This window comes from Cricetulus griseus, assembly GCF_003668045.3.
Source record: "Cricetulus griseus strain 17A/GY chromosome 1 unlocalized genomic scaffold, alternate assembly CriGri-PICRH-1.0 chr1_1, whole genome shotgun sequence".
In the NCBI taxonomy this organism is placed as follows: domain Eukaryota; kingdom Metazoa; phylum Chordata; class Mammalia; order Rodentia; family Cricetidae; genus Cricetulus; species Cricetulus griseus.
In genome coordinates, this window is record NW_023276807.1 from 7,884,976 (window position 1) to 7,912,777 (window position 27,802).

Sequence of the window (27,802 nt, forward strand, 5' to 3'; positions counted from 1 at the left end):
TTTTACTCATTCACTCCCAGCCACTGTTTGTCAACAGTCCTGCTTTGTCTGGAAAAAAAATACTGTTTCACTTCAAGTGACCACTTCCTCTAGCTCTGAAGTCCTTTTGGCTCTTCTTCCATTACAATCCCTCGAGCCTTGGGGAAGGAAGTGTGATGTAGATGTCTCATTTAAGGCTTAAGACTCCACAATCTCTTATTCTCTGTATATCAATCAGTTGTGAGTCTCTGAATTTATCATCATCTATTGCAAAAAGTAGCTTCTCTAATGAGGGTTGACCAATGCACCAGTCTACGGGTATAAAGTGCTTAGAGGGCAGTTTAATACCAAAAGAGTAATAGCAGTATGTTCACTTCTAGGGGCCATGTGCTGTTCACTACCCAGCCGTGCGCTATAGGCCCAGTTAAGTGGACTGACTTGAACACATCCACAAAGTGGTTGATTACTCCTGTAATACCCATGCCATTATTGCTACCTTGCTGATCCAGTCAGTACTGTAGGTCATGGAGTTCACAGCTGAGTGAGACTAATGATTAGTTTTCTCCCCCAGTGGTGTGCATAGCACTTTTCAGCACTTTGTGTGCTAGCCTAGTTTTAACCAGTTTCTATTCAGAGAGAGAAGACAAAGCACCAGGGCGCCGTCTGCAGGACAAAAGGAAGAATCCTGTGCACCTGGGAAACATGGATTTGGAGTCTATCAACTGCACTTTTCCTGGGGTTTTAAAGTCTCATACTTGACATTAAAATTAAAACTTGTACACAACCCCAAACTAATACAGAAGAGTTAACAACATGGCAAGCATACCCACAAGAACTGAAGGGGTGAAGTGGTCACAACTGTCCAAAGGACAAGTCGGTATTCACCACTTAGTTTTCATTCTTGACAATGCAGGAGCCTCAGCCCTTGGTAAACCACCAAACACCTGCTCCACATGTGACCAGGAAGCCCCCAACATGCTCCCTGTGCTCACCCTAGACCCATTTCACCAGGTGACAATGGTCCCAACACCAACGGGAAAATGGTTTTAAATGGCTTATTCAGCATCCTTGGGAATAAATGTTTTGGTGGAGTTAGTGTTGGGTATAACAGAAGCCAACAGCTAAACTGCCAGAAAACAAAATATGGTCTGTGGCTGCAGGTCTTCCCCCTCACTCTTGCTTCATGGGTTGGGAAGCCAGATAGATCACCACAGGGCCCTTCTATCAAAGTCACAGAGGTGCTGCTGTCCCTGACACGGAGAGGCCACATGAGTCAGATACAACTGTGGCTACTGTTGTGTTTTTTAAAAGATGAGAGGTAGGGACATCAAATTGTTTTTGCCATAGTTATCTCCAGTCCCCTCTGATGTAGGATACCCCTCTCTATGTGTGCTATGAATATGTTTTATTACCATTTTGCTAATAAAGAAGTTGATTTGACCAATAGCCAGGCATCATATAGCTAGGTGAGAAAACCAAACAGAGATACAGAGAGAAAGAAGGTGATGTCAGGGAGATGACAGCAGCTGCTGGAGAAGTAAGATGTGAGTTAATAAGCCACAGACTTCATGGTGATAGACAGATTAATAGAAATGGGTTAACTTTAATGTAAAAGCTGATAAGTAATAAGCCTTAGCTAATAGGCCAAGCAGTTTGTAACTAATATGAAGCCTCTGTGTGGTTATATGAGAACTGACAGGTGGGAGAGAAATGTCTGGTTACACCCCCCTCCTCTCTTCCCACTTGAGTTAGTCTTCTGTCCCCTTCCTTGTGACATTCTCAAGGTTGCTTTGAGGGATGCACACCATCAATGCAGCTTCCACAGCAACTCTTCCATCCAGATAAGAGACATCTGGGTCAGTGGGTGTTAGTAGATGACAGTGACACTCAGAGGAGCCATTCTGGAGCATTTGCTGAAACTAAACTAACCGATTGTATTAGGGTTTCTGTAGCTGTGACAGCATGACTAGCAACTCCTATAAAGGAAAACATTTAATTGGGGCTGGCTTACAGTTCAGAAGTTTAGTTCATTGTCATCATGGTAGGAAACATGGCAGTGTGCAGGAAGGCAGACATGGTGCTGGAGAAGGAAATGAGAGTTCTACACCCTGGTTGGCAGGCACCAGAGAGAGACTGTCCACCACACTGGGCATGGCTTTAGCATGTAAGACCTCAAAACCCACCCCCACAGTGATGCACTTCCTCCAACAAGGTCACACCTCCTAATATTGCTACTCCCTATAGGCCAAGCATTCAAACACATGAGTTTATGGGGGGGGGCATTCCTATTCAAACTGTATGGTCAGAGCAGAGGCTGAAATTGTACTGCTGACACATTTTTCTGACCTCCACATTCTGTCACTCGGCCCACAGTTTAAGAAGCCAAAGTGTGTACACTTCTGGAGGTGAGGAGGCGTCCTGGAGTGGTTCAGTCAGTATGCTTCAGCAAATGCCCCAGGATGGCTCTTCTGAGTGTCACTGTCATCTACTAATACCCACTGACAGATGTCCCTCCTATCTGGATGGGAAAAGTGCCTGTGGAAGCCGCACTGACGGTATACACCAGTCAAAGCAACCTTGAGAAGCTACAAGAAAGGGAATGGAAGACAGACTCAAGTGGGCAGAGAAGAGGGTGGGGGCTGGAGACAAGCAGGGGAGAGAAACAATTTGATGTCTCTGCCTCTCATCTTTTAAAAAACACAACAGTACCCACAAACGTGACTGACTCAAGTGTGGCCTCCCTGTGTCAGGGACAGCAGCACCTCTGTGGTTTTGGTAGAGGGGCCCAGTGGTGGTCTGGCTCGCCCACCCACGAAGCAAGAGCGTGGGAAAGACCTGCAGCCGCAGGCCATACTTTGTTTTCTGGCAGGTGAGCTGTTGGATTCTGTTATTTAAAACCATTTTCCTGTTGGTGTTGGGACAATTGTCTCCTGGTGAAATGGGTCTAGGATGAGCACAGGGAGCATGTTTGGGGCTTCCTGGTTACCTGTGGAATAGGTGTTTGGTGGTTTACCTAGGGCTGAGGCTCCTGCATTGCCAAAAAATGAAAACTAAGTTTGAAAACTGACTTGTCCTTTGGACAGTGGTGACCACATCACCCCTTCAGCTCTTGTAGGTATGTTTGTCATGTTGTGAACCTGTAGTACTAATAATAAAAACCCAGAGACAGATATTGGCGTTAAAGCTGAAGACCATGTGGTAAGAAATCCAAGCGAACTGAACATACATATCATACATAAATAAAAATTCTCATGAGACTTGGGCCCCCAGCCCCAAGGTATCTCATTATACATATTTAAATATTTCAAGGCCCATGCTCAAAGATCAGAAAGCTTAAATAGGTATGGTTCCAAGTATCTTGCACAAAGGCTACCTTATCTGTGGTAGAAACTTGCGGGTGTTTATTGAGGCCTCACTAGAACATTTTCATACAAGGTGTTTTAAATGTGGTGTGCTTTAACCGAGGCAGTGTGGCTTGCCGGAGAAGAAATCCAAGGTAGCTTAGAAACAGTGACTCATCGGCAGCCCACGAATCGTGTAGAAGCTGTGTGTTCTGCCTGTCCACCTATCAGCCCAGGGGAGCCCATTCTGATGGGTGAAGGACTCAGGCGGCCCGGGAGCGGAAGCATTTCCATAACCGCCACGAGAGGGCGCCGCGGAGCTGTGGGGTGATGCCAAGAGGAGTCCTCACTCTGTTTTGGCAAATTCAGGCATGATTTTCTCCCTGGCCTCTTGGCTTCTCTTTCTCAAGGCTCCTCGCCCACGGGGCTGCTTGCTTTTCCTCTTGATGTCATCCTTTTCCGCGGCAGGAAATTGTGTTCATTGGAAACAAAGCTGACCGGCACCCAGTCAGATAAATAAAAGGTTACAAGTAACACCGGAAAAGCAAGACTTGTTCACTAAAACGAAATAGAACAGGGAGCACAGAACCGATTTCTTTTTCTTTTTTTAATGTCCCGTGTTTGCCTGGATAAACAGAGTTTGAAATAAAATGTGTATTTCTCCCAAGCGTTCCTTCACAGTTTAAAAACTGTAAAGGCCCTCATGGAAGATTGATGCCAGTCTGCTAGCCCAAAATTTGGAGTCTGGCTTCTCTGTACCTCCATACCGTCTTGCTTGTGGGATTAGTTCAGAAAAAAATGAAGATGCTGTCTGTGGCCTCCCTGCATATGATTTTTGAACAATTACCCAACTCTTCCTCATCTTAAATGACTTCATTTTTTTTAGAGTGACACTAATTATCTTGCTGAGGGAGAGAGTTAAATCTGAATGATAATAATAAAGAGAAAGGAGAGAAATAAGGGGCTCCGATCCACCAGAAGGTAAGAGTTTGAGCCGGGAGTGTCCCCCAGGTACACAGCAATATGAGTAAATCCAGTCGTGGATGTCAATGTGAAAACCAAGTCGGTCACAGGTAGAAAGGCTTGCACTGCAGATCAACCTCACTGGTTCTCACTTCCGGATTAGTCTGTAATAATCGTGCAAAACAATGGAATTCCCTATGACATCTTCATTGGATATGTGATGGACATTAACCACATCAGCTTCCCCTTACTCCCCTGTGACCCCGCCCTAATTCCCTTTGAAAGAAATGAATCGTCAGGGTGCATTTTCAGAGTGAGGTTCCCTCAGAGATCCTCAGAGAATCTCAGACAAGCAGAGACTGCTAGGATCCTGTCTTGCTTTCTCAACAGCGGGAACCTGGTTGGGTGGGGTTCATCCTAGGGTTGAGAAGTCACAGGCAGTCTGCTACGCGAATTAGCCCTCACACCCAAAAGGGAGAGAAAGTCAAAGGCCAGGACAGTAATTAGATTGCTGCTCTGAACAGATAGGATGGGAAGGGGGCAATGCTAGACTTCGTGAAGACGATCTATCCCTGAACAACTCAGATATAAATACCACTGTTCTGCAAGTCCGCAGGCCGCCATTTTTGCCTTTTCTCTAGGGTGATGCCCGACTTGGCAAGGCTGTGAGATGCACGGCTTCAGTGTCATTACTCTGGACCTCTGGATTCCTATTATGAAGTGAGGCTCATTGCTTCCTCACCTTCATCTTCCCATGTAGTCACCTCTCTGCTTCATATCCTTCTGCAAACTCAAGGTGCCACATGAGAGAAATTCCATGACACTTGTCTTTCTCTGTCTAGCTGCCTCCCGAACTCCGAGATCTCCAGTCCCATCCATTCCCTGCAAACAGCATAATTCAGTTCTTCTCTGTGGCCCCTTGAAACTGTTACATGCATAGTGTAACAGTTCCAGTGACCAATGCCTGGTGCCCTCCTGGCCACCTCCTACTGCTCTGACCTGGATTCCTACAAGTCTGTATCAGGCATTGCCCTCATATCTTCCCATAACTACAGTCACATTTTGAGTCTCCCAAGCTTTTGAGGTGACACCACCCCCAGGATAGTGAAGTCCAGGTGAAAAGGGATCTGAATGTCCACAAACTGGCTACTTGCTTGGCATAGAAAATGGTTCTCACTTGCTAGGCTGACAAAAAGATGTGATTTTTTTTCACATGAGTGCCAATCAAATCACACCATAATTTTTGTTTCCAAATGTATTTCAGGGACATCTGTCATTTCTCACTGTTACAGTTTAATTTTTCACCGAGGAAAGATAGGGAAAAATAACAACACAGTCCCAGGTCCCCAGCAGAATCCAGGGCTACAGCCCACAGGCAGCCTTCACCTCCCAGCCTGTCCAGTCAGAGGATTTGGGCTATGGGGTTAATGGCAGGAAGCAAGATGAACTACATGTTCATACTCCAAAACCCAGCCTCCCTACGGCAGGAAATGGCTCACAAGAGAAAAGGGAGACAGCAACATAAGGTGTGTGCAAACAAGTGCACACAGTCACTTGTACCCATCTCTGGTATGGGCCCAGCTGCAGTCTGACCTATGGAAAGATATGAAGAGTCCTTTCCTGGGGTTCTTGGAGGCAGAGTTGCACACACAGCTCAAGATGAAAGGGAGAATTCTGCTACCTAACCTAAACCCTCCGTCAGGCACCTCCTGGGCTCCCTTTCTTAAGAGCTGTCCTTTCAGGAGTGGTTAGGCAACTGCGTTAAGCTAAACACCAGCAGCTGAGAGCCAATGAAGGGAAGAAACCCAGGGCTTTGGGGTCCTTCCCATATTAGGAATCTGCCTTGGATAACCAGGGGGTCGTGAAGTCCTAGCATTAGGGCAAATAGCAGGCTCTCCAGATGCATTCTGGGTATGTGAGGCTCAGAGTGTGCACTCAATGTCCCAACCTTCAATGGCCCAGGAAAACTATGTTTGGGCTGAGAGAGCCCTTGGCAGTTGAGCTCCAAAACTTGGCAGCATTCAGTGCCAGGATATGAAGCCGACTTTGTGTATTTGTCATCCAAAGAACAGAAAGGAATTTTCCACTTTCTTCATCTTTAAACACATCCTGTATTCACTCACCAGACAAGCATGTGTTGGGGGAAAGTTTGTAAATGGAAAGCAGGGCCAAGAGCTGAGGAAAGGTCAGTCGTGACACTGCAGAAAGCCACCTGAGTCACTGCAGGGTCCCATAAATGGGGAGGAGAAACTCAGATTCGGCCCCCACCTCTAGTTCCCCACGTGTCTCCCAGAGGTAGCTTGGGGTCAACAAAGAGCTTTCACGTAAGTATCTTTGCTTGTCTATTGTTTGCTTTCTCATGACAGGGTCTCACTCTGTAACCACATTGAGCTCATAATCCTCCTGCCTCAGCCTCTCCGGCTGCACCATCCCACTCAGCTTGCATATAGCATACATATGTTTTAATCCAACTAGTCTTCTGGGGAAAGATCATACCTGCCCAGATCCCCTATGAGATGTGCCTTGGTCTCTTCTCAGGCCATTTTAACTGATAAACCATGGTGAACAGACCACTAGAAAGCGGGGTTTGTGGCTCACTTAGTCACTGCAGAGTACCAGAGGGCTCAGCACCTGTCTGTTACCTTCTCTTTGACATGCTTACCCCTCCTTCAGGTCAGCTCTGGACACTCAGCAGCACAGACACCCTGTAGATCTGCATCAGGTCCCACTGGCCTGGCCTGGTATGTAGGAATCAACATTGTCTCTCCCCTTCGCACACCCTGCTCTTGTGTAATAACTACTAAACACATGGCCCCTCTTTCTTATGGACATTGAAACCAGCTCCTGGTAAACAGATATGCTGAGTCATGACCTGTCAAACTGTACTTCAGTTGCAAAGCCAAACAAATTCAAGTGTTTTCTTTCTGCCGCATTGTTCTCCTACTGTGCTATTAAAAGCAGAAATAAAAAACATGAATATTCTGCCATGAAATGGAAAACAGCATAGGAATTTCTGAACAGAGAAAATGGCAGCCATTTGGTGTGAGTTTTATATACCTGCTCCACTTCCTGCTCTTTAAGACATTTATGTGGGATGTGTGTGTGTGTGTGTGTGTGTGTGTGTGTGTGTGTGTGTGTGTGTGTGTGTGTAGCAGTCACAGGACAACTTTGTGGACAACTTTGTCAGTCTCTCCCTCCATCTTACAGAGGTCCTAGGGTGCACTCAGGTCACTAGGCTTGCACACAAGTGACTTTATCCCTCTGATTTGTCTCACCAGCCCCACTTTTTCATCTTTAGCATCTTGCTATGTGTTTAATTGCCAAAATGGGTTTTTCAAGTAATTTAGGCTAGCAGACAAAATAAGTTTTACTAAGACATTTTCATACATGCATATCTTTAAACTTTGCTCCTATTGACCATCTGGAACCATGTCCTGTCTCCCCTCCTCTGCCTGCTTGTCATCCCGAAAATAGTCCCTATTGTGATTCTATGTCATACACATTGTACAGATAAGAGAATTATAGACTCCCCCATCTTTACCCTCTCTTACTCCCCCACACCCTCTCGAGAGTCCCCTTTCCACTTTCATTGCTTATATTCTTAAAATGTGAATTCTGCATGTGAGAGAAAGCATTGCCATGTGTCCTTCTGGGTCTGAATCATTTTGCAAAGCATGAGAATTTACAGTTTTACCCATTTTCCTACAGATGACAAAAATAAAGCTCCGCTAGGAATGAGGCCACTTATTTTTTCCTCTCTCTTCATGGCCATTGAGGTTGCTTCTGGGTTGTAAGCAGTGCAACCCCAAAGAGGTACCAGTGTCTCTGGAGTGTGCTAGCAGAGATTTCTTTGTGTATATACCCAAGAGTGGGACAGCTGGGCCATGGGATGGGCTTGTTTGGTTTTTGTTGTTGTTTTTTGCTTGCTGATTTCCACAGTTGTTACACGAGTCTACATCCCCACGGGATGTGTATAAGGGCCCCTTCTCTGCACTCTCACAACTATCTGTGATACAAGATTAAAAGAATATGCACCAAGCAAGGTGGTGGTGGCACACGCCTCTAATCCCAGCACTTGAGAGGCAGAGAGGCAGGCGGATCTCTGTGAGTTCAAGGTCAGCCTGGCCTACAGAGCGAGTGCCAGGAGAGGCTCCAAAGCTACACAGAGAAACTCTGTCCTGAAAACCCGAAATAACAAAACAAAACAAAACAAAACAAACAAACAAAAAGAATATGCACTGAACAGCAGAATGGTGTGTTCTAATAACTGCCTTATAGGCACAAACGAGTGATGGAGTAGCTTGAATGGGAAGAATTCCCAGGCCTCTCCAACCAGCACTAGCTCTAGGATTCAGCATAGCTTTTGATGTGTAACTGACGGTCTCTCTATTCTAGGTGTAGGACTATAAGTATCCTTATCCACAAGAGATTCATCCTAGTCTCCAGTGGGTGTATGGAACTGAGAACAACACCAAACTAAATGCATCCATACATGTATGTGTAAACATATAAATATAGACATACACACTTTCCTATATAAACATACCTATGATTCAGCTTAAATTAAAATTTTGATACAGTAAGAGATTAATAACAATACCTGACAGTCAATTTATACTGTCAATTTATAGAACAATTTATATATTGCAAAATATACTACAACCAAAGTCATGTGAACATGGTCTCTCCTGAGTTTTCACCTGACTTCTCTGTTCCATCTTCGGCTGATGAGATGATGTTTAATGGAAGATCTTGAATTAGCTGCATGACTATGCCTGCCTTTTGGAGCCATCACTAAGTGAAGCCATCACAAGAACTCAACCTATTGAGTGTCTAACTAACTGGTGGGTGACATATACAGTGAGGATACTTTAAACAGAGAGATGGTTCCTGCCCTTGGTAGAGCATGGCAAGTTTCCATTACCATACTAAGAATGGCATGAAGTTTAACAACTTAGTAACCCTTTACTTCTGGATTTTTCCATTTGATTGTTTAAAAATGCAGTAACTGAAACCAAGAAGAGAGAATCATCAATGAGAGTAGATCACTCTACAAATGCTACTTTGAGCTTTTCTTTGCTGCCACTACCCCCACAAGAATGCCTCTGAAGCCCTGCTACAGAAACTCTGGCGGTAGCTTAGTCCTAAGGGGAAATTGTCAGAACTGCCCTTCAAAACTCTGTAAGTTCCTCCTCTCCAGAACCAAGATCAAGCAAGCAGAAGAGTTCTGAGGTTTTAGCTACTCAGTGAACTGAGGTATGGAATCATCAGAGCAGCACAGATTGACAAGTACCTTCAGAATGATAAACTGTTTGGAGAAAAAGATAGAGTCCACACTCACATGTAGGAGTATACATTGCTAGAAATGTTTGGTTTTGTTCTCACTGTTGGTTATCTGTTTCTAAAGTATATATTAAATATATATATTTATATATTAAGCATATATTGAAGCATATATATTAAGCATATATATTATATATATATATATATATATATATATATATATGAAAATGTGGCATATACTGAGTTCAACACTATCCAGTTTGAGTCACCTACTGGAATTCTTGAGCCAACTCCTCTGCAGATAATGGGGGATGCTGTACCCCAGTAGACTTGAAATTCATTTGTGACACACTAGTTGGGGAGCTCTAGGCTAGATGATTTATCAAACATGACTAAACTTCAAGGCTGCTCTTTTCCAAATAATTCTTAGGAAGACTCTGATGACTCATTTCCTGATCACTGGCCTATCATCCAGAATCCTATAAAAATTGTGCCATTACCTGTTTTATAAATGCAATAATAAAAGACAGCTTGTGGTGTGGACCCTATGGGCCTTTTACAAATATCACTGAAAGGCTGTATGAGGATCATCACCCTTCTATCAGTACAGTCAAGATGGTGTGCACATGTAGGTTGTTCTCAAAAGTCACCATGGTTTTTATCAAATCACCAAAGGAGAGTCACTGTCACAGAAAGTGGGGCTCCCTGCTATAGAAAGAACCTTGTCCATCTTTAAAATATGGGTCTGTGTTTTCACAAATCCTGCATCAAAGCAATGGCCTGCAAGAATGCATTCGACTCCAGAGCACATGCCAGTTGTTCAAACATGTGAGGTGGTAATTCCTTTGAGCAAAGGGGTTTTTGTGGTTTATTAAAATAATTCCTTAGTAATAATATCATTGTGCTGATATAACACACTCACATTTCAGCACTCATAATACAATTTATTTTTAATTTCAAGCAAAGGGAAAATTAAGGCACATTGTTGAGGTGAAAGCTTTCTTCTGATTGAAAAAGAAAAGTCAAGTTAAAAAATCAGGAATTTTCCGAAAATACTTTCTTCGGATGAGTTGACTGTACTTTCTTTACTGATATAAAGCCTCACCTAATGTCCCCACAAACATAATCAGAATAATGTAATGAACAAATACCTTTCCTAAAATTTGTGGGCAAGGCAGTGTCAAGGAACCTCATAAAGAAGGCACAGGGCAATGTCTCTCCACTCCTGACACAGCCTCAGCCACTGTCTCCCTGATTCTTTCAGAGGGAAGTAACTCGGGAAGTGAGAGTCCAAATCTAAATGGGGAGAGATGTCCCCCAAGTCCTCACTAACAGACCAGTTGGTGATGATTCACCTGAAAATGTCAAGCTTGTACTGCCTGGAAATCATACAGGCAGATCTGTTACCACCTGTGCATAGAGGGACCACCTGCTGTGTGTCTGGGATCCAGTGGACAGGCACTGCATCCTGGGCTCCACCCAAGAAAGCCTGAGTCCCATTAGTCAGCCCGGTCCCTAGGTCCTCCAGTATTGCTGGAAATTACCAGAGATGCAGTCGAAGCAAAGACCCATGGAAAGTGACAGAGACTGAATGAAGGTCCAGTCAGCGACATCTTTTGGAAGCAACAAATACCTTGAGCTAGCATTCCTCTTTAGGGAGTTATGATCCCCATGGTGCAAAGAGAAGCTGAAAAAGCAGAATATTACAAGCATGTGAAAAAGCAGAATACTACAAGCCTCGGTGAGCTCATCACTCTGAGGGCATTTGGAAACATCTATGCTCCTCGCAGTGCACCTTTGAAGAAGGGGTTGGGAATGTAAAGAGGAAAAATACGAGAAAGACAGACTAACAATAATAATGAAACAAAAAGTGGATCTCACCGATGAACCTTGAGGACACTGTAATATACAGAAGAAGCCAGTCATAAAATGAGAAATACCAAATGATGTCTGTTATTTGAAGTTCCTAGAATAGTCAGATTCACAGGGATGGGAGATGAAATGGTGATTTCCAGGGGCTAGGAGAAGTAGGGAGAAGTTATTCACTGAGAACAGAGTTTCAGTTTGCTGTGATGAAAAGGTTTCGGAGGAGGATGGTGACAGTGGTCTTATCAACATGAATACACTTAATGGCTTTGAGTAACAACTCAACTTAAAAATGACTAGTGATGGGGAGAGAGAGATGGAGAGGGAACTGGGGTTAGTATGTAAAATAAGATTGTTTTAAAAATAAAAAGAAAATGACTAGTGGTAAATGTGTTGTTCACATATCTTACCAAAATTAATTTTTAACAAAACATATTCAAGTGAGGTCCAGTGTCAAGTCATGATATGAATGCCACGATGCGATGCCAGCCTGCCAGGAGAGAGATGGACTCCCCAGGAGGCTTTCCACTCTCCTAGCTCTCCTTCTTGTTACCTCTCCTCCCAGGCGCCCCCTTCTTGCCTATGGCCTAGCTGCCTCTCCCACTACCTCCCCATAAGGAGTTATGCAGTTATCTCCTCCAAGCTTCTGAAACTTCCTTTCTGGGTAGGTTCCTCAGTCCTCAGGAATCCCAGAAAAAGAGTCACGAGACCCTGCTCTGTGGCTGTAGAAGCAGAAACAGCTGCTAGGAGAGGAGACAGTGGCTGTGCTGGGATGCTTCACGGGCTCTAGGGATCCAGCTGTCTTTAAGCTGTCACCATGCTTGGTGGGCTTTTCCATGGTGGATTTGTCTTAGAGACACCCATGCTCTTGTAACTAACTCCTCACCCATATTTCTTCAAGAAACTCCAAGAATCACTGGTTCATTAATCTTGACCTATATGGAATTGTTTTCTTGGTTTGTGTCCAGTGCCCCTATCTGGGGTAAGTAGACTTGTGTTCATGCTTCTCTAAGCAGTCACACATGTGTTAACCATAACTTTTTTATTTTTTTTTATTTTTTTTTATTTTTTTTTTGGTTTTTCAAGACAGAGTTTCTCTGTGGCTTTGGAGGCTGTCCTGAAACTAGCTTTTGTAGACCAGGCTGGTCTCAAACTCACAGATATCCACCTGCCTCTGCCTCCCCAGTGTTGGGATTAAAAGCTTGCGCCACCAACACCTGGCCTGTTCACCATAACTTGACAGGGTTGGATTGGAGCTGATTTTGTTTTCCAGGTTGGGCCTTAGGAAATAGTAATAGTGGTTGACAGCTCTGGTTAGCATTAAAACACTGGGTGAACTAGACAGTCATAAATTGCCCTGTAAGAAGGATGCACTCGCTAACCAAATCTCTCATAGATTTACTGGGGTTAGAATGGCATCACCTCAGAGCTGTAATTTGTATCTCTCAAATGTTCCTCAGAAGTCTGGCAGACAAGGCATCTTTAAAAAGTAGAAAATTTCTTAATCTGTTTGACAGATTATCTTTCAAAACTGGAGTCCGTTGGTCCGGGTGACAGCTAAGTGGCTTCCAGGGGCATTGAGCTAGCTATAGTTAGTTATCTAACTGCAATGGAAATGTGAAGGAAATTCAGATACTATCTAAACTGCCTGGGGAACAAAGCCTGGTAGACACTGTACAAGCACAAAAATCATGCTACTGGCCTTGCTGGCCTTCCCCAAGGCTCTCCACTTGGCATCCTCAGACTGCCAAGACTCCCATCCCAGACATAGACCAAGCATCCTTGCCCCTGGTCTGTCATCTTGACCATATACTGTATTCCACTGGCATGGAGGCCCGGTGTCATAGGTACCCCATGCTCAGGAGAGCATATAGGTATTCAGGAGTCGTGAAGCAAACAGAGGTACTAAAGAACCTAGTCTCATTAAAAGCATCCAAAACAAAACCAAAAACAACAAGGACAAAAACAAGGTCACCCAGCATAAAAGAGCAACAAGCTGCAGGGGTAGACAAACCAAAGACGATGCAGCTGTGAGCCACCACACACCAACCATTCTGTGTCAGGGAGTTATGAGCCCTATGGCAGCATCCCATTTGCCTGATGTGCAGTTGCAGGGTGTGTGCCTCAGCAGCTGGACCGGGGAAGATGGCGGATACCTTCTAGGTGGCATATGGTATCTTACTTTCTTCCAGAACTTGGTCTTGGCACACTGCGACTTCTCTGTAAAGTCCCCATCCCACTGGATGGCCCCATGCTTCTGGCGGATGTACTGAATGGACTCGGGCATGCCACTATAGTCCTTGACTTTCTCCAGTTCAATCAGAATGACCTTCATGCCATCCTGGATGAGGGCATTGTAGACAGCGATCTGATCTTCTGACATGTGCTTGAGAAAGCCAAAGCTGGGTGATTCTGGTGCCACAAGGACAATCAGTCTTCTACACAGTTTAATGTTTTCATCAATGACGTTGGCCACCGCTGGAAGAGAGAAGGAAGATTCAGAAGACCAAGCATGAGGACAGCAAGGCTGTTAACGCTACCAGAAATAGGGGAAATGGGCACAGGGAAAGGAAAGGGACTTTTAAGCAGACAAGACTGAGGCACAGGTGGGTTAACGTTCATTACCAACTGTTCTGTGCAGGGTTTATGCTCCAATCCTCTGTAGTCATCAGTCTCCTCTCGTTTCCTTCGTTTGGTGGTTACATTATGCTCTGTTATCTATTGTTATGTCACTTTCCCCAAGACTATCTTGTGCTGTATTCCTACAGTAGCATGTATACTATATAATAAGCATGCTTTAAAACTGATTTTATACTTTTGGTTGTGAGCCTAGCCTTTAATGGCTGAGCCATCTCTTAAGCCCTTAAAACTGATTTTTAAAGAGCAGGGAACCCTTGTGTTCTTTATAGTTGGTTAAATGATCAGAGTTAATATAATTAATTTTGAAGGCAAATAGCACACCATGATGGTTTCTTGGGAAGTGGGGGGGATCCACCGAATATTAACTCTACACAGTCTGTTTGCCCTGTGGTTGACTCCTGTGAGGTGTATTAAGACAGTGTCCTCTCTAAGGACAGGTTCTTTTTCAGTTTGCTCATTTTTGTATTTCTACTGTATAAATTGCCCAGTATCTAGAAATAGCCAATACATATTCTTTAAATAACATTAAAAAATGTTTTTCCAAGTGAGAAGAAAGGGGTGCTTATTTCAGTATTCATTTCTTTGCTGTGTGGCCTTCCAAGACAGAGAGCAAAGAGGATAAGGAGGGGATTTTTGTGTAGGATGGGCCCTGTGGTGGCATTTACCCAGGCCAGTCTCTCAGATAAGCCAGGGAGGCCTTCTCATCCGTTTTTTTTTTTTTCCCATAAAAACCCTGGTGTTCATGAACTGCCCTAAACCACATGCCTAGGACACACCTAGGAAACAGAAGTAAACAAACAAACAAACAAACAAAAAACCCTATCCATCTTATTTAGACAGAGGATGCTGTCGTTTTAGTATGAAATGTCTCTGATGAACTCTTCCATTTGAAAGCTGCATTGTTTGGGATAATAATGGAAACTTCAGGATGTGGACCTTTCATGGAGGAAATTAGTTATTGGGGGTGGGCTTTGAGGCTTTAGCCTGGCCCCACCTCTTTTTCTTTCTGTCTCTGTTTCCTATGCAAGTATGAAATATGATCAGTCGGCTCCCCGACTGCCAGGCTGGCCTCTCACTCCCGCTGTCATGCCCTCCTCACCATGAGCAACTGTAAACCCTTTTACCCTCTAACTCGCCTTTGGTGGGGTATTTTAGCAAAGCAATAGAAAAGTCTCTTACACAGGAGAAGAGATGGTATAAATTATCCTTTATAAAAATCTGCTGTCGAGTGTTATTTTAACCATGTAAAGATGTGTTCCATTGTTTATGCTGTAGAATGTTACTTTAACTGTGTTAAGGTGTGTAACATTTGTTTCTGCTGCCTTTGTTAATGATGTAAAGAGGTGCTACATCTGTTTCTGTTGTATTTGCTTAATTATGTAAAGATGTATATCATTTGTTTCACCTTGCCTGCCTAAGGCACCTGATTGGTCTGATACAAAGCTGAACGACCAATAGCTAGGCAAAAGAAAGATAGGAGGGGCTAGAGGGCAAGAAAAATAAACAAGAGAGTGAAGAAAAGTAGAAGAAATTGATGGAGAAAGAGGTCACATCTGGGGCCAGAAGCCAGGCAGCTGCCAGCCAGACATGGAGACAGCAGGAAAGTAAGACCTACAGAAGGTAAGAAAGAAAGGTAAAAAGCCCCAAGGCAAAATGTAGATGAAGAGAAACAGGTTAAGTTGTAAGAGCTAATGTCAAGCATAAGATAAAACCGAGCATTCATAACTATTAAGAAGTCTCTGTATCATGATTTGGGAGCTGGTTGGTGGCCCAAAAGAAAAAGCCTGATACAAAAATCAACTTTGAACATCATGGTATTTGCAGATTCAAACTAATGAGAAACTAGACCATAGTTGTTCTCAGTGACAGTAAAGTGAATGATCACTTGACTATTTCCAATTTTTTTCAGTTTTGACCGAGACTGCTGCTTGTTCCCATGACTGAGTTAACTGTATCCCTAGGCTGAAGAGACTCATATTAATGAACCACGATTCCCTACCATTGTGTTGTAGAAGTAAGCCTAATGGAGCAAAGGCCTAACATGAATATAGGGGGCAGTGGGACTAGGAGGCTCTGTGCATAGACTTTTGAAAGCCCCATGTGTTGCAGGACATTTGTAACATAAAAGAGACTTAGGGAGAGGAGAGGGTGAGAGAGGGAAGGAGAGGAGAGGTTTCCTTTTTTGTTGTTGTTTGAGATAGGGTCTCTACATATAACCTCAATTGGCCCTGTATTCCTATTCATCCTGCCTCAGCCTCCCCAGTGCTGGGATTACAGGTGTGGCCCTCTTTTTTTTTTTTTTCATTTGTTGTCTAATGCCTCCATTAAAACATACCTTGTCCAGGGAATTCATCCCTGCCAAATATAAACAATTTGTATCCACACTGCTTCTCCAGCACCTCAGGCAGGATCTTCAACACCATCGTGTCCATATCATGGCCTTGGCTTTCTCTTGGGCACTTTGGGTATAAGACATAGGCATCGTACATCTTCTCATCTGAGAGGGAAAAGAGACGAGCTCACAAAATGACTCTATCAGACCCCTCAAGTAAACAAAGTGAATCTTGGGTCACTACTGTAATGCACTTCACTCTGGCTTCAGTGACCTCCATGTGCCCCACTGGCTGGCTTGGCATTCCATGTTACCATATTGCATGACTCTCACTACCGGGGAATAAAATCTAAACCAAACAGGTGCTACCATTTCTGCAGTTCCTAATTGCTTCCCGAGTCTCCCACTGCCTGTGGTGGTTCTGGGACTCATTAATTGCAGATTTGGGCGATGGAGACCTGTACAAACCATGCCAAACAAAAACGGGTTGAGTCCCTCCTGATCTAACACACTGGAAAATTTGTCATTGCTGGGTGCTCCATGCACAGCTGGGAGCATCCTCTGTAGAAAATGCAGTTCCCAGATTGGTACCCAAATTTAGAACTACCAAGCCCAGGCACAGCCTCTGGCAACTTTCCTCTCGTGGTTTCTCATTCTCCTGCCATTGGCTTGACTTAAATAGCAAACAAAAGGAACTACATTTGCCAGATGTTTTCTGTTTTGACAGAATCCCAGTTCTCTTTTGAAACAAGGCATCTGAGAACACAAGTCCTCCTCGGTTGCCAACTCGCTATCCTCGGAACAGATGGAGAGGGATCAATGGCACAAAGTCTCAAGTGTTTTGAAAACTCAAAACAAAGCAAGCCCCCAATTTTTACGTCTTTTTTTCTAAGCTTGTTTTCTTTCCATGCTGGAGACCAAACCCAGGGTGGAGAGTGTGCTTGACCACTGAGCTAGCTGCATCACCAAGCCTCAGACCAAGATCTGGGTCAAAAGTATTATTTACAGACTTGTCTTCCACATGCCCTGGGCTTTCACCACTTCCAAAGAAACATTTACAATCCACATCTGCCTTTTTGTTCCAGCTGTCCCGACTTTTAAAATTCAGCATTATTTTCTTTCAGGCATTTGGCTTGTTTGTGTACCAGTACATGCAGTGCCTGAGGATACCAGAAGAGGGCAGCAGACCCCTGGAATTGAAGATTATCAACAGTTGTACCCTGAAGTGTGGGTTCAGGGAATCAAACCAGAGTCTTCTGGAAGAGAGGCCACTGCTCTTAGTCACTGAGCCATCTCTCCAGCCCTGAGTCCTCTGATGTTTGAAGAACAAGATCAGACAGTAACACCAGGTACTTCCTGACTATGAGAGATACACTTGAATCCTACCATCCTGAGAAGGAAGCTGAGACCAACAGGGCTTCGTGACTTCTCAAAGGTGTACATAATTTTCTAAGCCCAAGTTACCCATTTCCTCTGATGTAGCCAAACAGAACTCTGAATCAGAAAACCCAGGACAGATTTTTCCATGCCTCGACCTATCCAGCTCCATCAGAGTGTATTCTACAAGGAGAGAAACACTTCTGGCTGATCATGTTTTGTTTTGTTTTGTTTTGTTCTGTTTTGTTTTGTTTTCAGAAATATGCTGTCTCCCACAAAGAAGTAGCATGTAATTCCTTTAGAACTGGGTAGTTTTCCAAAGCTGTGTGCAATGGACCTGACACACGCATACACACACAAACAAAAAAACCTCGGATCCAGGAAACACAAGAAAACAAGCGTTTGGCCTATCTCCAGAAAGCCAGCATTCTACTTCCAGGAAGCCTACCTTAGCCACCAAGAGGCACTGACAAGAGATGCTCTTGTGGAAAGGCACCAAGGAAAAGGTGATTGCCAGCCACCCAGCTGAGACCTCAGACACCCCACTGTGATCATCTGCCAAGCCCACAATGCACACAAGCATAATGGATGGCTGTTGTGCACAGTGAGGTTCCAACATGACTTGTTTCCCAGCCATAATTACACAAATAGCAGCTCAGGGAAAACACTGATAGAGAGCAGCAGGTGATATGTTGGTTACTTTCCAGAATTTCTAGAATTTCCAGTGGCTATTCTAAGGAGACTCTGCTGTACTGGTTGCTGTTCCCAATACCTGCCTCTCTTGGAAGTCGAGGTGGCAATGACTCCTATCCTGGCCAACTCTTCTGTTTTCTGAGGCTATTTTGCCATTCCTTCAAATAAAAGCATCTGCACACGCCTCTGTGGCTGTTTCTAAAGCCCAAACAAGATCATCTTTATAGGTTGATTGTTGTGAAAAAGTGTCTAACATTTCTTCAGTTTTCTTCTTTCTCTCAGTTTGACGTTGCCTAGTTTTATGTCTGGCAAGCTCAGAGCAGTGGCAAAATCAAGCCAAGTTGATAGATGAAACTTGAATTTTAAAAGATACTCTATGTAAGGTCCTTTACTGAGTAGCCTGAGGACCAATGCATCCACCCCAAGCATCCATAGAAGCACTAAAACACGTGATCATATTTACTTCAGGAATACTCAAGGCCAGATTTCTTACATGGTGCCAGCTACTGTAAATGGAGACTCTCTGCAGGAAGCCGTCGTTGGAAACGGGCCCCAGAATGATCTGAGCTCTTTTGAGAACCACAGGAACATTTGTGGGAAAAAGCCAGAATTAATTGATGGGGCCTTAGGAACAAAAGCAAATTTAGCTCTAGAGACCAAGACCTCTCCTCAACTCTGCAGGTCACTTAGTTTGTCTTTCCATCCTTTGTTTCCCTGTGCACCTGCTGGGTTGGTTCTAAGCAATCTATTCCATGTGCACACTGCCCATTGGTCCAGGTGGAACAAAATAGAACAGACATACACATAGTTCTCAAGTGACCTGGCACTGACTGACCTTTCTAGTCTTGCAGATACTGGCACACCTAACAGGCAGTTTGTGAACGGCTGTCATATTGTAACTCATAGGTCAATTACCTTTCTCTCGACAAAGCCTATCGAACTAGGTTACAGTAAACTTTGCCAAGGAAAATTTCTCTCTCTTCCACATCCATATATTCTACACCGTATGTGTTTCAGAAAATACTCTCAAGAGAATCCCAAGCTCTGAGTAGGATTCAGAATCAACCTCAGAGACTCATCTCTTGCTCATTTTAGAGCCACGATTCAAAGTTCTAATTCAAGGTGGTTTAAATAGAAGGAGATATGACAATATTGAAGCACACACTTCAGAATTAAAAAATAACAACAGAGAGAAACATGAGGCCCCCTGGCTGTCTGTCAGCTTCAATATCCAAAGCCACCACCCCCTGGCTGTGCAGAGTCTGGGCCGTACTGCTCTCAGGGAAGGTGGGGTCCTGATGTGGCATCTGTTGGGTTCCCCTGTTCTGCTGATGTGAGTCATCCTTCCATCTCTTTCTGTCAAACTCAACCTTTCTAGCAGGCAGCTTCACCATGTAAGCCGTAAGTCACGGCTGTAGTCATACTCCTGGGAGAGACAGTGAGTCAGAGGCACAAACACTAAGAGGCCAAAGGGACTAGAGCTTCCAGAAAGACCACATGAAATAAAGTCACGCTCTCTGAATCAACCCAGGAGGTAGCAAGCCACTCCTATCTGTGTCAGAAGAACCAAGTGGTGTGGGGCTTAGCCCTCTCCTCACAGAGACGGCAAGGGGGACAGTCACAGGGGGCAGTGTCAAGAGGGCTTCTGTCCCAACCTTGCCTAGCCTGAAGATCTATAGGGCTTTGAGCACCTCAAGTTGTATTGGGCTGGCCAGGCAATGGCCACGCCACATCTCATCATCACCACTGAGTTACACCCCAGGCTCTGGGTTACCGGTTTTGAATTCTGACATTTAGTTAAATACAGTTTGAATTACAGCATCTGTGTTTTATCAGCCATGTAGACCAAAAATTGTGTGGTGACTTTTATGCACGAGCAGCTGCTTAGAATAAATGACATTTTTTGTGGATTTGCCACTCATGAATGTGTTTAGACCACTCTCCTGCTCCTGTTCAAGAAAAAGGTCTAGCCTAGGGATATCTCCATGCATGTCACTTGTGTAAATTGCTTTTACCTTTTTATTAAATTTATAGGCAAATAGGGGAACTCAAAGCAAATTGGGGTATTTTTTGGGCCCTTACTAGATCACATTCATTCTGAGATAATAATAATAATAATAATAATAATAATAATAATAATAATAATAAATTGCATTGTCTCACAACCAGCATGGAAAGAATTGCCAGCTTTGGAACACACCTTTCTGTGTCAAAAAAAAAAAAAAAAAAAAAAAGTGGCAAGACACAGACACCACTAAGGGCACAGAGCAGAACAAGGAAAGATAGGTTTTAGTCTCCAGAGGAGCAATGAAGGGAGGGCCTGTGCCTCAGGCTCCTGCTGAGTGCTTTCTTCTCCATCTGGTGACTCCTTCAGCAAGGCCAGAGACAGGTTCTTTCCTTTCCCTATATTCCTCCCTCCCTCCTCTCCTCCCTCCCTCCTCCCTCCCTCCCTCCCTCCCTCCCTTCCTCTCTTCTGTGGCTGAAAGAAAGAAGAAAATACCTTTCTAATCTCACCCAGAGATGTAAATTCCTTCAGGTATGAAGTACAGGGTTCAGAGAGAGGAGATGGCCCCTTTCTTATTGTATATCCTGCTGAGCTTTGAGGGTGCAATGCATGTCTTGACAGACAGACTTGGATCTTGCAGACATTTCTTTACTTTGCAGGCCCAGAAAATGGAACCCTTTCCCACACAACAGCACATCAAGGACCAGGAGGACCCACTGCCACCTAGTGGTTATTTCCTGGCCACTACCCGCCTTCTAGCTTATTTGGCAAAGGAGGCTGATAATCCACCTACAAACCATTTCTCTGAAGTACAGGAAGTCCTCCAGAGACTCTGCACACTGAATTTTCCAGCCTGGGGAAAGACTCGTTTAGGGGAGGGCATTTAAAGAGTGACACGGATGAGTGGGCAGTAATGTGGAGACGGTTCATTTTTTCCAAAGGCCACACATACTCACCATCTGGAGCCTGGGCTGAGTAGAAGGCACTTCTATACCAAAGTTTAATGTCAATCTTAAAACTGTTGTAGATGCACAGGATAGATACAACCAAAAGCAGGAAAGCCATAAGCCCTCCTATGAGGTAAGCCCGGAAGTCTGGAGCTACAAATGACAGGGAAAAGTCAGAGGCTGAAGGTTAGTTTTATCCTCTACTCTTACAGATCTCTCCGTCAAAGCCAGGTAGGAACTGTGAGGACCCTGCTTGAACGCCTCTCAAGGTTTCCTGGATAATTTCAATGTGGACTGTGGAGTTAGGGAACAAATGAGCTCTTTGAAAACCAGGAGGCCCTAGATATGGACGCAGGAGCAACAGGACTCCAGTTGCAGGGGGACTGTTTCAGAGCCTGTGGGTTCAGGTGCCTTCCTGGGGTACAGTCCGACCACACCTGGGGATTCTGGATTACAATCCTACCATACTGCTTCTCCAGACCGTCAGAGTTGAGCAGAGGGACTCCTGGTAAAAATGGAGCCATTAGTCCTCTGCCCAGAAACCAGCTATACTGGCTCCACAAGATCAGGGGTGTGACAGGCCTCATGCAGCCCTTCCCATGGCTCCTGAAGTCAGGGCTGATGTCTGAGAGTTCCTGACATGGTACCTATTGCCTGCTCTATGTACTGCAGAGAATTTCTAACAACAGGCAAGTGGGCAGACAGCTGGGGGAAGAAGCAGTTACTCCAAAAGGGAAGTCCCAGAGGCTTCCAGAACAGCTCCAGAATACCAAGAAGAGGAACCATGCAGCACCCTACCTTGCCACAACCCAAACGGGTGCTGCCAGAGGAGGGGTGCCTTGGAATGAGGGAAGAGAATAAGGGAACCCACCTCACCAACCACTTCCTTCATTAGCCCAGTCAGATTGTCAACACACCTAGAAGGGTGTTGGTGGGTCTGGGGCAGGGCTGGGGGGGGGGGGCGGAGGGATGCGGAGGAGGCGCCTTTGTTTGGACCTTCCAGAACACGCACTTTCAGTTTATCAAATCTTCATGATGGATCTTATCAAATCCTCCCCAGGCCACACACACAGTAAACATTTCAAGGCCTAAGACTTCCTGTATATTTTCAAATGTCTTTAGATATAACAGCACACTCAAGCGCAATGACAGAAAACACACTAGGTACCACCCACATCCTAAATCAGTCTACTGAGTAAGCCCCAGTGGAGACTGTTCCACACACTGTTGCCCCGTCTGCTCCTGCCCCTTCTTTAGAACCTTGTCTCCCCTCCTGCCCACTCTCTGCTTATCTTTGCCAGTTCTTATCACAGTTGTATGAGTAACCATCTCTCCCTTTGGGAGGATCTAGTCTGGAAGAGTCAAAGTCTATGACAGAGATCTTAGAATTGCAAACCATGATGTGACTATCCCATGACTAAGCCCACAGGACTTAATGAGATTTAAAGAACCCTTGGCAACCAGAGTGTGGCCTGAAACTCTCCAGTTCACCATTCCTTGCACTGAGTTGTGTTGACGTGCTCTGCTCTGTAAATGTGTTCAAAGATGATGACGCTGGAATTGTCTTATTAATGAAGAAGTTCAAATGAGTAAAAATTGGATGAAGTAGGAATAAATGTAAATCTCACTGCTGATATAGCAGATACCCTTATTAAGAATGTGATTTGTCTGGGCTGGAGAGATGGCTCGGTGGTTAAGAGCACTGGCTGCTCTTTCGAAGGACCTGGGTTCAAATCTCAGTACCCACATGGCCACTCACAACTCCTGTAATTCCATTTCCAGGAGATCTGATGCCCTTTTCTGACTGCCAAGGGCACTGGGAGTATATGTGTGATACACATACATACATGCAAGCAAAACATACATACAAATAAAACAAAATCTGAAAAAATGAGAATGATTTGTTATTTGAGTTCACATAACTGCCATCGGCAGCCTTCTGATGAGATGAGAGTGGAGGACAGATGATTAAAAGACACAGAAAGGAAGGGAAAGAGGGAGGGAGGGAGGGAAGGAGGGAGGAGGGAGGGAGGGGAGGGAGGGAGGGAGGGAGGGAGGGAGGGAGGGAGAAGAAAGATTTCACAGATAAGACAGCTTTCCAATGAGCTTGTTTCAGATGAATCAAGTAAGAATCAAATCTGGAAGTATCTTCAGAAAAAAAAAAAGAAGAAGAAGAAGTAAAATGAAGAAGCTGCCACCAAATAAACCAAGGAGTTTAGATTTAAGAGGGCGAGGTTCCTAAGAACTCGAGGCAAACAGAACAAGGTAGACACAACCCACCAAAAAGCCACTGTGTGTGGGCTGTGGAGGGAGCACTTGGAAAAACCAAGAGAAGTTTAGCAAGAGTTTCCTACATATGGGTCCAAACTAACTGAATAAATAATTCCTTCTACTCCCACATGGCTGACAGGTATTATTTCCTTAGCTGGTAACATTAGCCCTCTGAGCCTGGGCTTGGCCTCAAAATTCTTCCAAGCATAATACTTCCAGATAGTCAATATGAATAGAGTCTGTATTGACCATCTTGGGACTAGGTAACCAAATGGTCAAACATAGATGTTAAATTAGATTGAAATGAAACCATGTTAGGTGTCATGGATTCCCTAAGGTATGTCATGTCCTAGAGCAAGCTTTTCCTTTTTCTCAGGGGTCACATTCTATGACCTAACTATGCAAGCCTCTTTTACTGCTGGAAACTACTGGGGTGTCTTCAGATTCTTTTCTGTTCCTCCACTGAGAAAATATATTGTCACTGGCTTATTAAAATTGACTCCGTCAAAATAGGGGGCCTTGGGAAGGGGTTTCTTTGCTCTGTTCGAACTGCACTCTGCAGGCCAAACAACGGATACAGATGAGAAGTTACTGGGAAGAGGTGGATCACCAAGGCTAAGAAAGCCAAGCCAAGATATCTATTATAGTTCAGGGGGAAACAAGTGTCACTAACATCCAATCAGGGGATAGTGGGGTTTCAGCCATCCTTGGAGAAATAACTTACACTAGACCAGAGAAAGTTCTTCAGGCAAAGACATCATTTGTAAAACTGATACAATCATGCGAATAGCACATAATAATGGCCCAAGCCATAATAACACCAAATGACACTAACCCAATGGCTTAGACCTCACTGAATGTCAGTCTCCATGTTTGCTTTGCAAAATTATCTCCTCTGATTCTCTCATACACTATTCTGTGGGGAGTGAGTATGAACTGGCACAGTCACCATGTGAATGATGTAATATCTTATAGTAAAGCGGATGACAGAAGTTCATTTAGCAATTCTACTCTCAAAAATATATTATAAGGAACACTTCCTCACGGGAACCAGGGCACACACACACAGGAACTTCCAGAGTGTCTTTACTTGTTAACTGTCCTAATCTGGAAACAGTCCAAATAACCACATATTTATCATGTAATTGATGAAAGGTGACTTGACCGTGGAGTAGAATAGGGTTTCTAGAATTCAGATGAAAAAATGAAAAAACAGCTGCTTGCTACATTGTCAATGAACCAACATATGCCAGGTACCTAAGAAAAGAATCATGTCACAGAAGAAATAATGTCATCTCATACTCTTAATATAAAGACCTTAATGGCAAAATAAACTATTTTTATAAAGATCACTGAATAACACAAAGCAAAGAAATGACTTTCCTAAAAGTAAGAGGTGTCCAGGTCAAAGTAGGAAAGATATGTTTTAGCCAGAAAGGGCATGGGGGCCTTTCCATCTAACAATGTTTATCTGTTGTCCCTAACGAAGATACGGTAGCTTCACTTGTATTTAATTTGCAATGAAACTGTTATGTGGTATGTACATTTTCTGTGTGTATTATATTTGCCAATAGAAAAGAAAGAAAATTCCAATTTGTTCTCAAGACCTTTTCTCCACAATAGTATGGAAGGTGATATCATGAGTCTGAACTCACAGGCAAGAGAACTCAGATACCAGGTGCTCATGTGGCTGCGCAATGCTAAGGCCAGGAATTAAACACAGAAACTTTAATGATTAAGTCCTAGGTGTGCAGCACCCCACCCTCTAGCCAGCTAGTAGAATGGACAAGCCTGGCAGAAGTAGCAGGCAGGCCTGCGGAAGACTACAAAAACGAGGCAAGTTAGTCAGCCATTGTCATGAGGTAAGATGACATCAGACTTCAGGTATAAAGTATATGCAAATTATGGGGATGTATTTAGCAAAGGTAAGAAATTAAGGTTTAACAGATTAAATATATTTTTAATTTTTTGCCATTGTATCTGTAGACTAGTATACAGGAGAAAGGTTAAAGCTGCCATGAAGGAAGAGAGAACACAGTTGGATATGTGGAATGTGTTTGCATCTGCCTTAGGGTAATAGTTGAAGCCACAGAGAACATAAGGTTGCCTGAGAAGAGGATGCAGAACTAAAAGGAGAGCTGATAGGGCCTCAAGAACCTCCAGAGAGAATGACAGATACAGAAGATCAAGTGGCAGGAAGGTGATCAAAACTGACTCCCCTTGAAAAGCCAGTGAAGGACAAGGAGCTAGTAGACACAGAAGAGCCCAGTGTTCCTTCCATCCAACCCAGCCATGAGGGTCCCTAAGAATCCAAGACAAGGTGCTGCATGTCCACTCACAGTTAGCATAACTAGGGACAGAGTAAGCCTAAGCCCAGGTCATGAAAGTGAGGGAGAGAGCATGTACATTCAGAACTGTATACTTGCCTTAGACATGTTCTACTTGTAGCTACTCTAAGGGAAGTGATGGACATCCCTTAAGATCAGAATTCAATACTAACAAAGCCACATTGGCCTAGTTCTAGAGAAACTTGTCCATTGGGCTTTACCTTGATGCATTTAATTAACTGATGGTTTGTTTCTTTGTTTGTTTATAGAGACAAGGTTTCTCTGAGTATCCCTGAATGTTCTGGAACTCACTCGGCTGACCTTAAACTCAGAGATCCACCTGCATCGGCCTCCCAAGTGCTGGGATTAAAGGCATGCGCCACCACTGCCTGGTTTGTATTCTCATGAATTCAAGTGCTCTCTTATGCCTATAGCTACACACACACACACACACACACACACAGAGAGAGAGAGAGAGAGAGAGAGAGAGAGAGAACATTTCACAAGGTCTCTTGTAACTCTCCTAAGCATGTTCTGAGTTTCAATGTACTCTCAAGGTCTGCTTTTACCCTGCCCTCTGCTCTCTGGCTTTCCATTAAAATGACATTAAAGCAGAAGGCAGGTGAACCAGTTAGGAATCAGAGAGTCATTAGGAACAAGAGACAGATAAGAGAGGGTAATGAGGGACTGCACATGCTCACAGCACATTCTAGTCATGTGTAATGATGAAAGTAAAAGGAAAAAATTTAAAAGAGATCTTTAGTCATTGAAAATGATCAAGAAAATATAAGCCCTGTGCATTTGAAAGCCCTTCTGTTCAGACATCAGAATTATAGACAATGTCACAAAGTTACAGGGTAAAAACTTATAAGTATAAACATTCTATGTGTATAGTAAATTATGCATGATAAACTGAAAGTTGAAAGTCACAAATAAAGGATTATGAGCATCGAGCAATTTGGTTAAAAAAAGGAAAACTCCATTTTCTGAAATTTTGATGCATAAAATCTCGATGTCTATGACAATGGCCCAGCCAAAAATACTCTGATAGGATTGCAGCTTTATCCCAAGACAGCCATCAGGACACAGCACCATCTTTCACTAAGTGATACTCCCGGGTTCTCCATCTAGTGCCTCCTGTGCCGCCTACTGAATGTATGGCATCACCTCTCTTCCCTGGCCACCACTTCCAATGCTCTGGGTAGCATTTGATCCGCTGGACATTACCTGGGAGCTTCAACATGATGTAGGCTGTGGACACTCCAGCGTGGCACATGAAAGGAAGGCCATAGTCTTCCATTTTCACTTCTAAGAATGTGATGTTCACAGTGTAAAAAATATGATCTTTAAAGGAAACATTGGTTCTGGAAAGAAAGAGTCAGCCATTAACATGTGAGCCAAGTTTACGCAACATGAAGTGTAGCATATCTTCTAGAAATAGTGTGTGGGCTTTTTGTTTTGTTTTGCCTAGAGAACTCCCTGGGCCATATTTTACTCTAAGATACTTACTAGGGTGACTCAATATATACAGATTCTATAGTTGTAAGTTTTCACTTTCATCTGGACAGTCATTAAAAAAAAAAAAAAGTGTGGGTTTGTGACTACAGTCCCAGACACAGCCCTAATGGGCATCCTTCCCCCCTCCCCAGATGATATACTAAGGTGTGCACACAGCAAGGCTCAGCACCATCATTAATCCTGATTTCATTTATATCACAAATCACAAATCACAGCACCAGAAGCTGAGTTTGAACACCATTGCCTGTGCACAGTCTCCC

The 27,802-nt window shown here is 43.9% G+C and overlaps 1 protein-coding gene across 1 annotated transcript in view; it reads right to left on the reverse strand.

The window, feature by feature from the left end:
- Positions 1–10,489: 10,489 nt before the first annotated feature.
- Il1rl2 (interleukin 1 receptor like 2) overlaps positions 10,490–27,802 on the reverse strand; it is a 38,130-nt gene continuing 20,817 nt past the window's right edge. Inside the window, exons 7-10 of the mRNA XM_027386753.2 lie at positions 27,252–27,388; positions 21,436–21,579; positions 16,408–16,569; positions 10,490–13,910 (exon numbers count right to left, since the gene is read on the reverse strand). Of these exons, the coding sequence (XP_027242554.2) occupies positions 13,492–13,910; positions 16,408–16,569; positions 21,436–21,579; positions 27,252–27,388 (862 nt within the window). The 3' untranslated portion in view covers positions 10,490–13,491. The remainder of the gene's footprint in view (positions 13,911–16,407; positions 16,570–21,435; positions 21,580–27,251; positions 27,389–27,802) is intronic.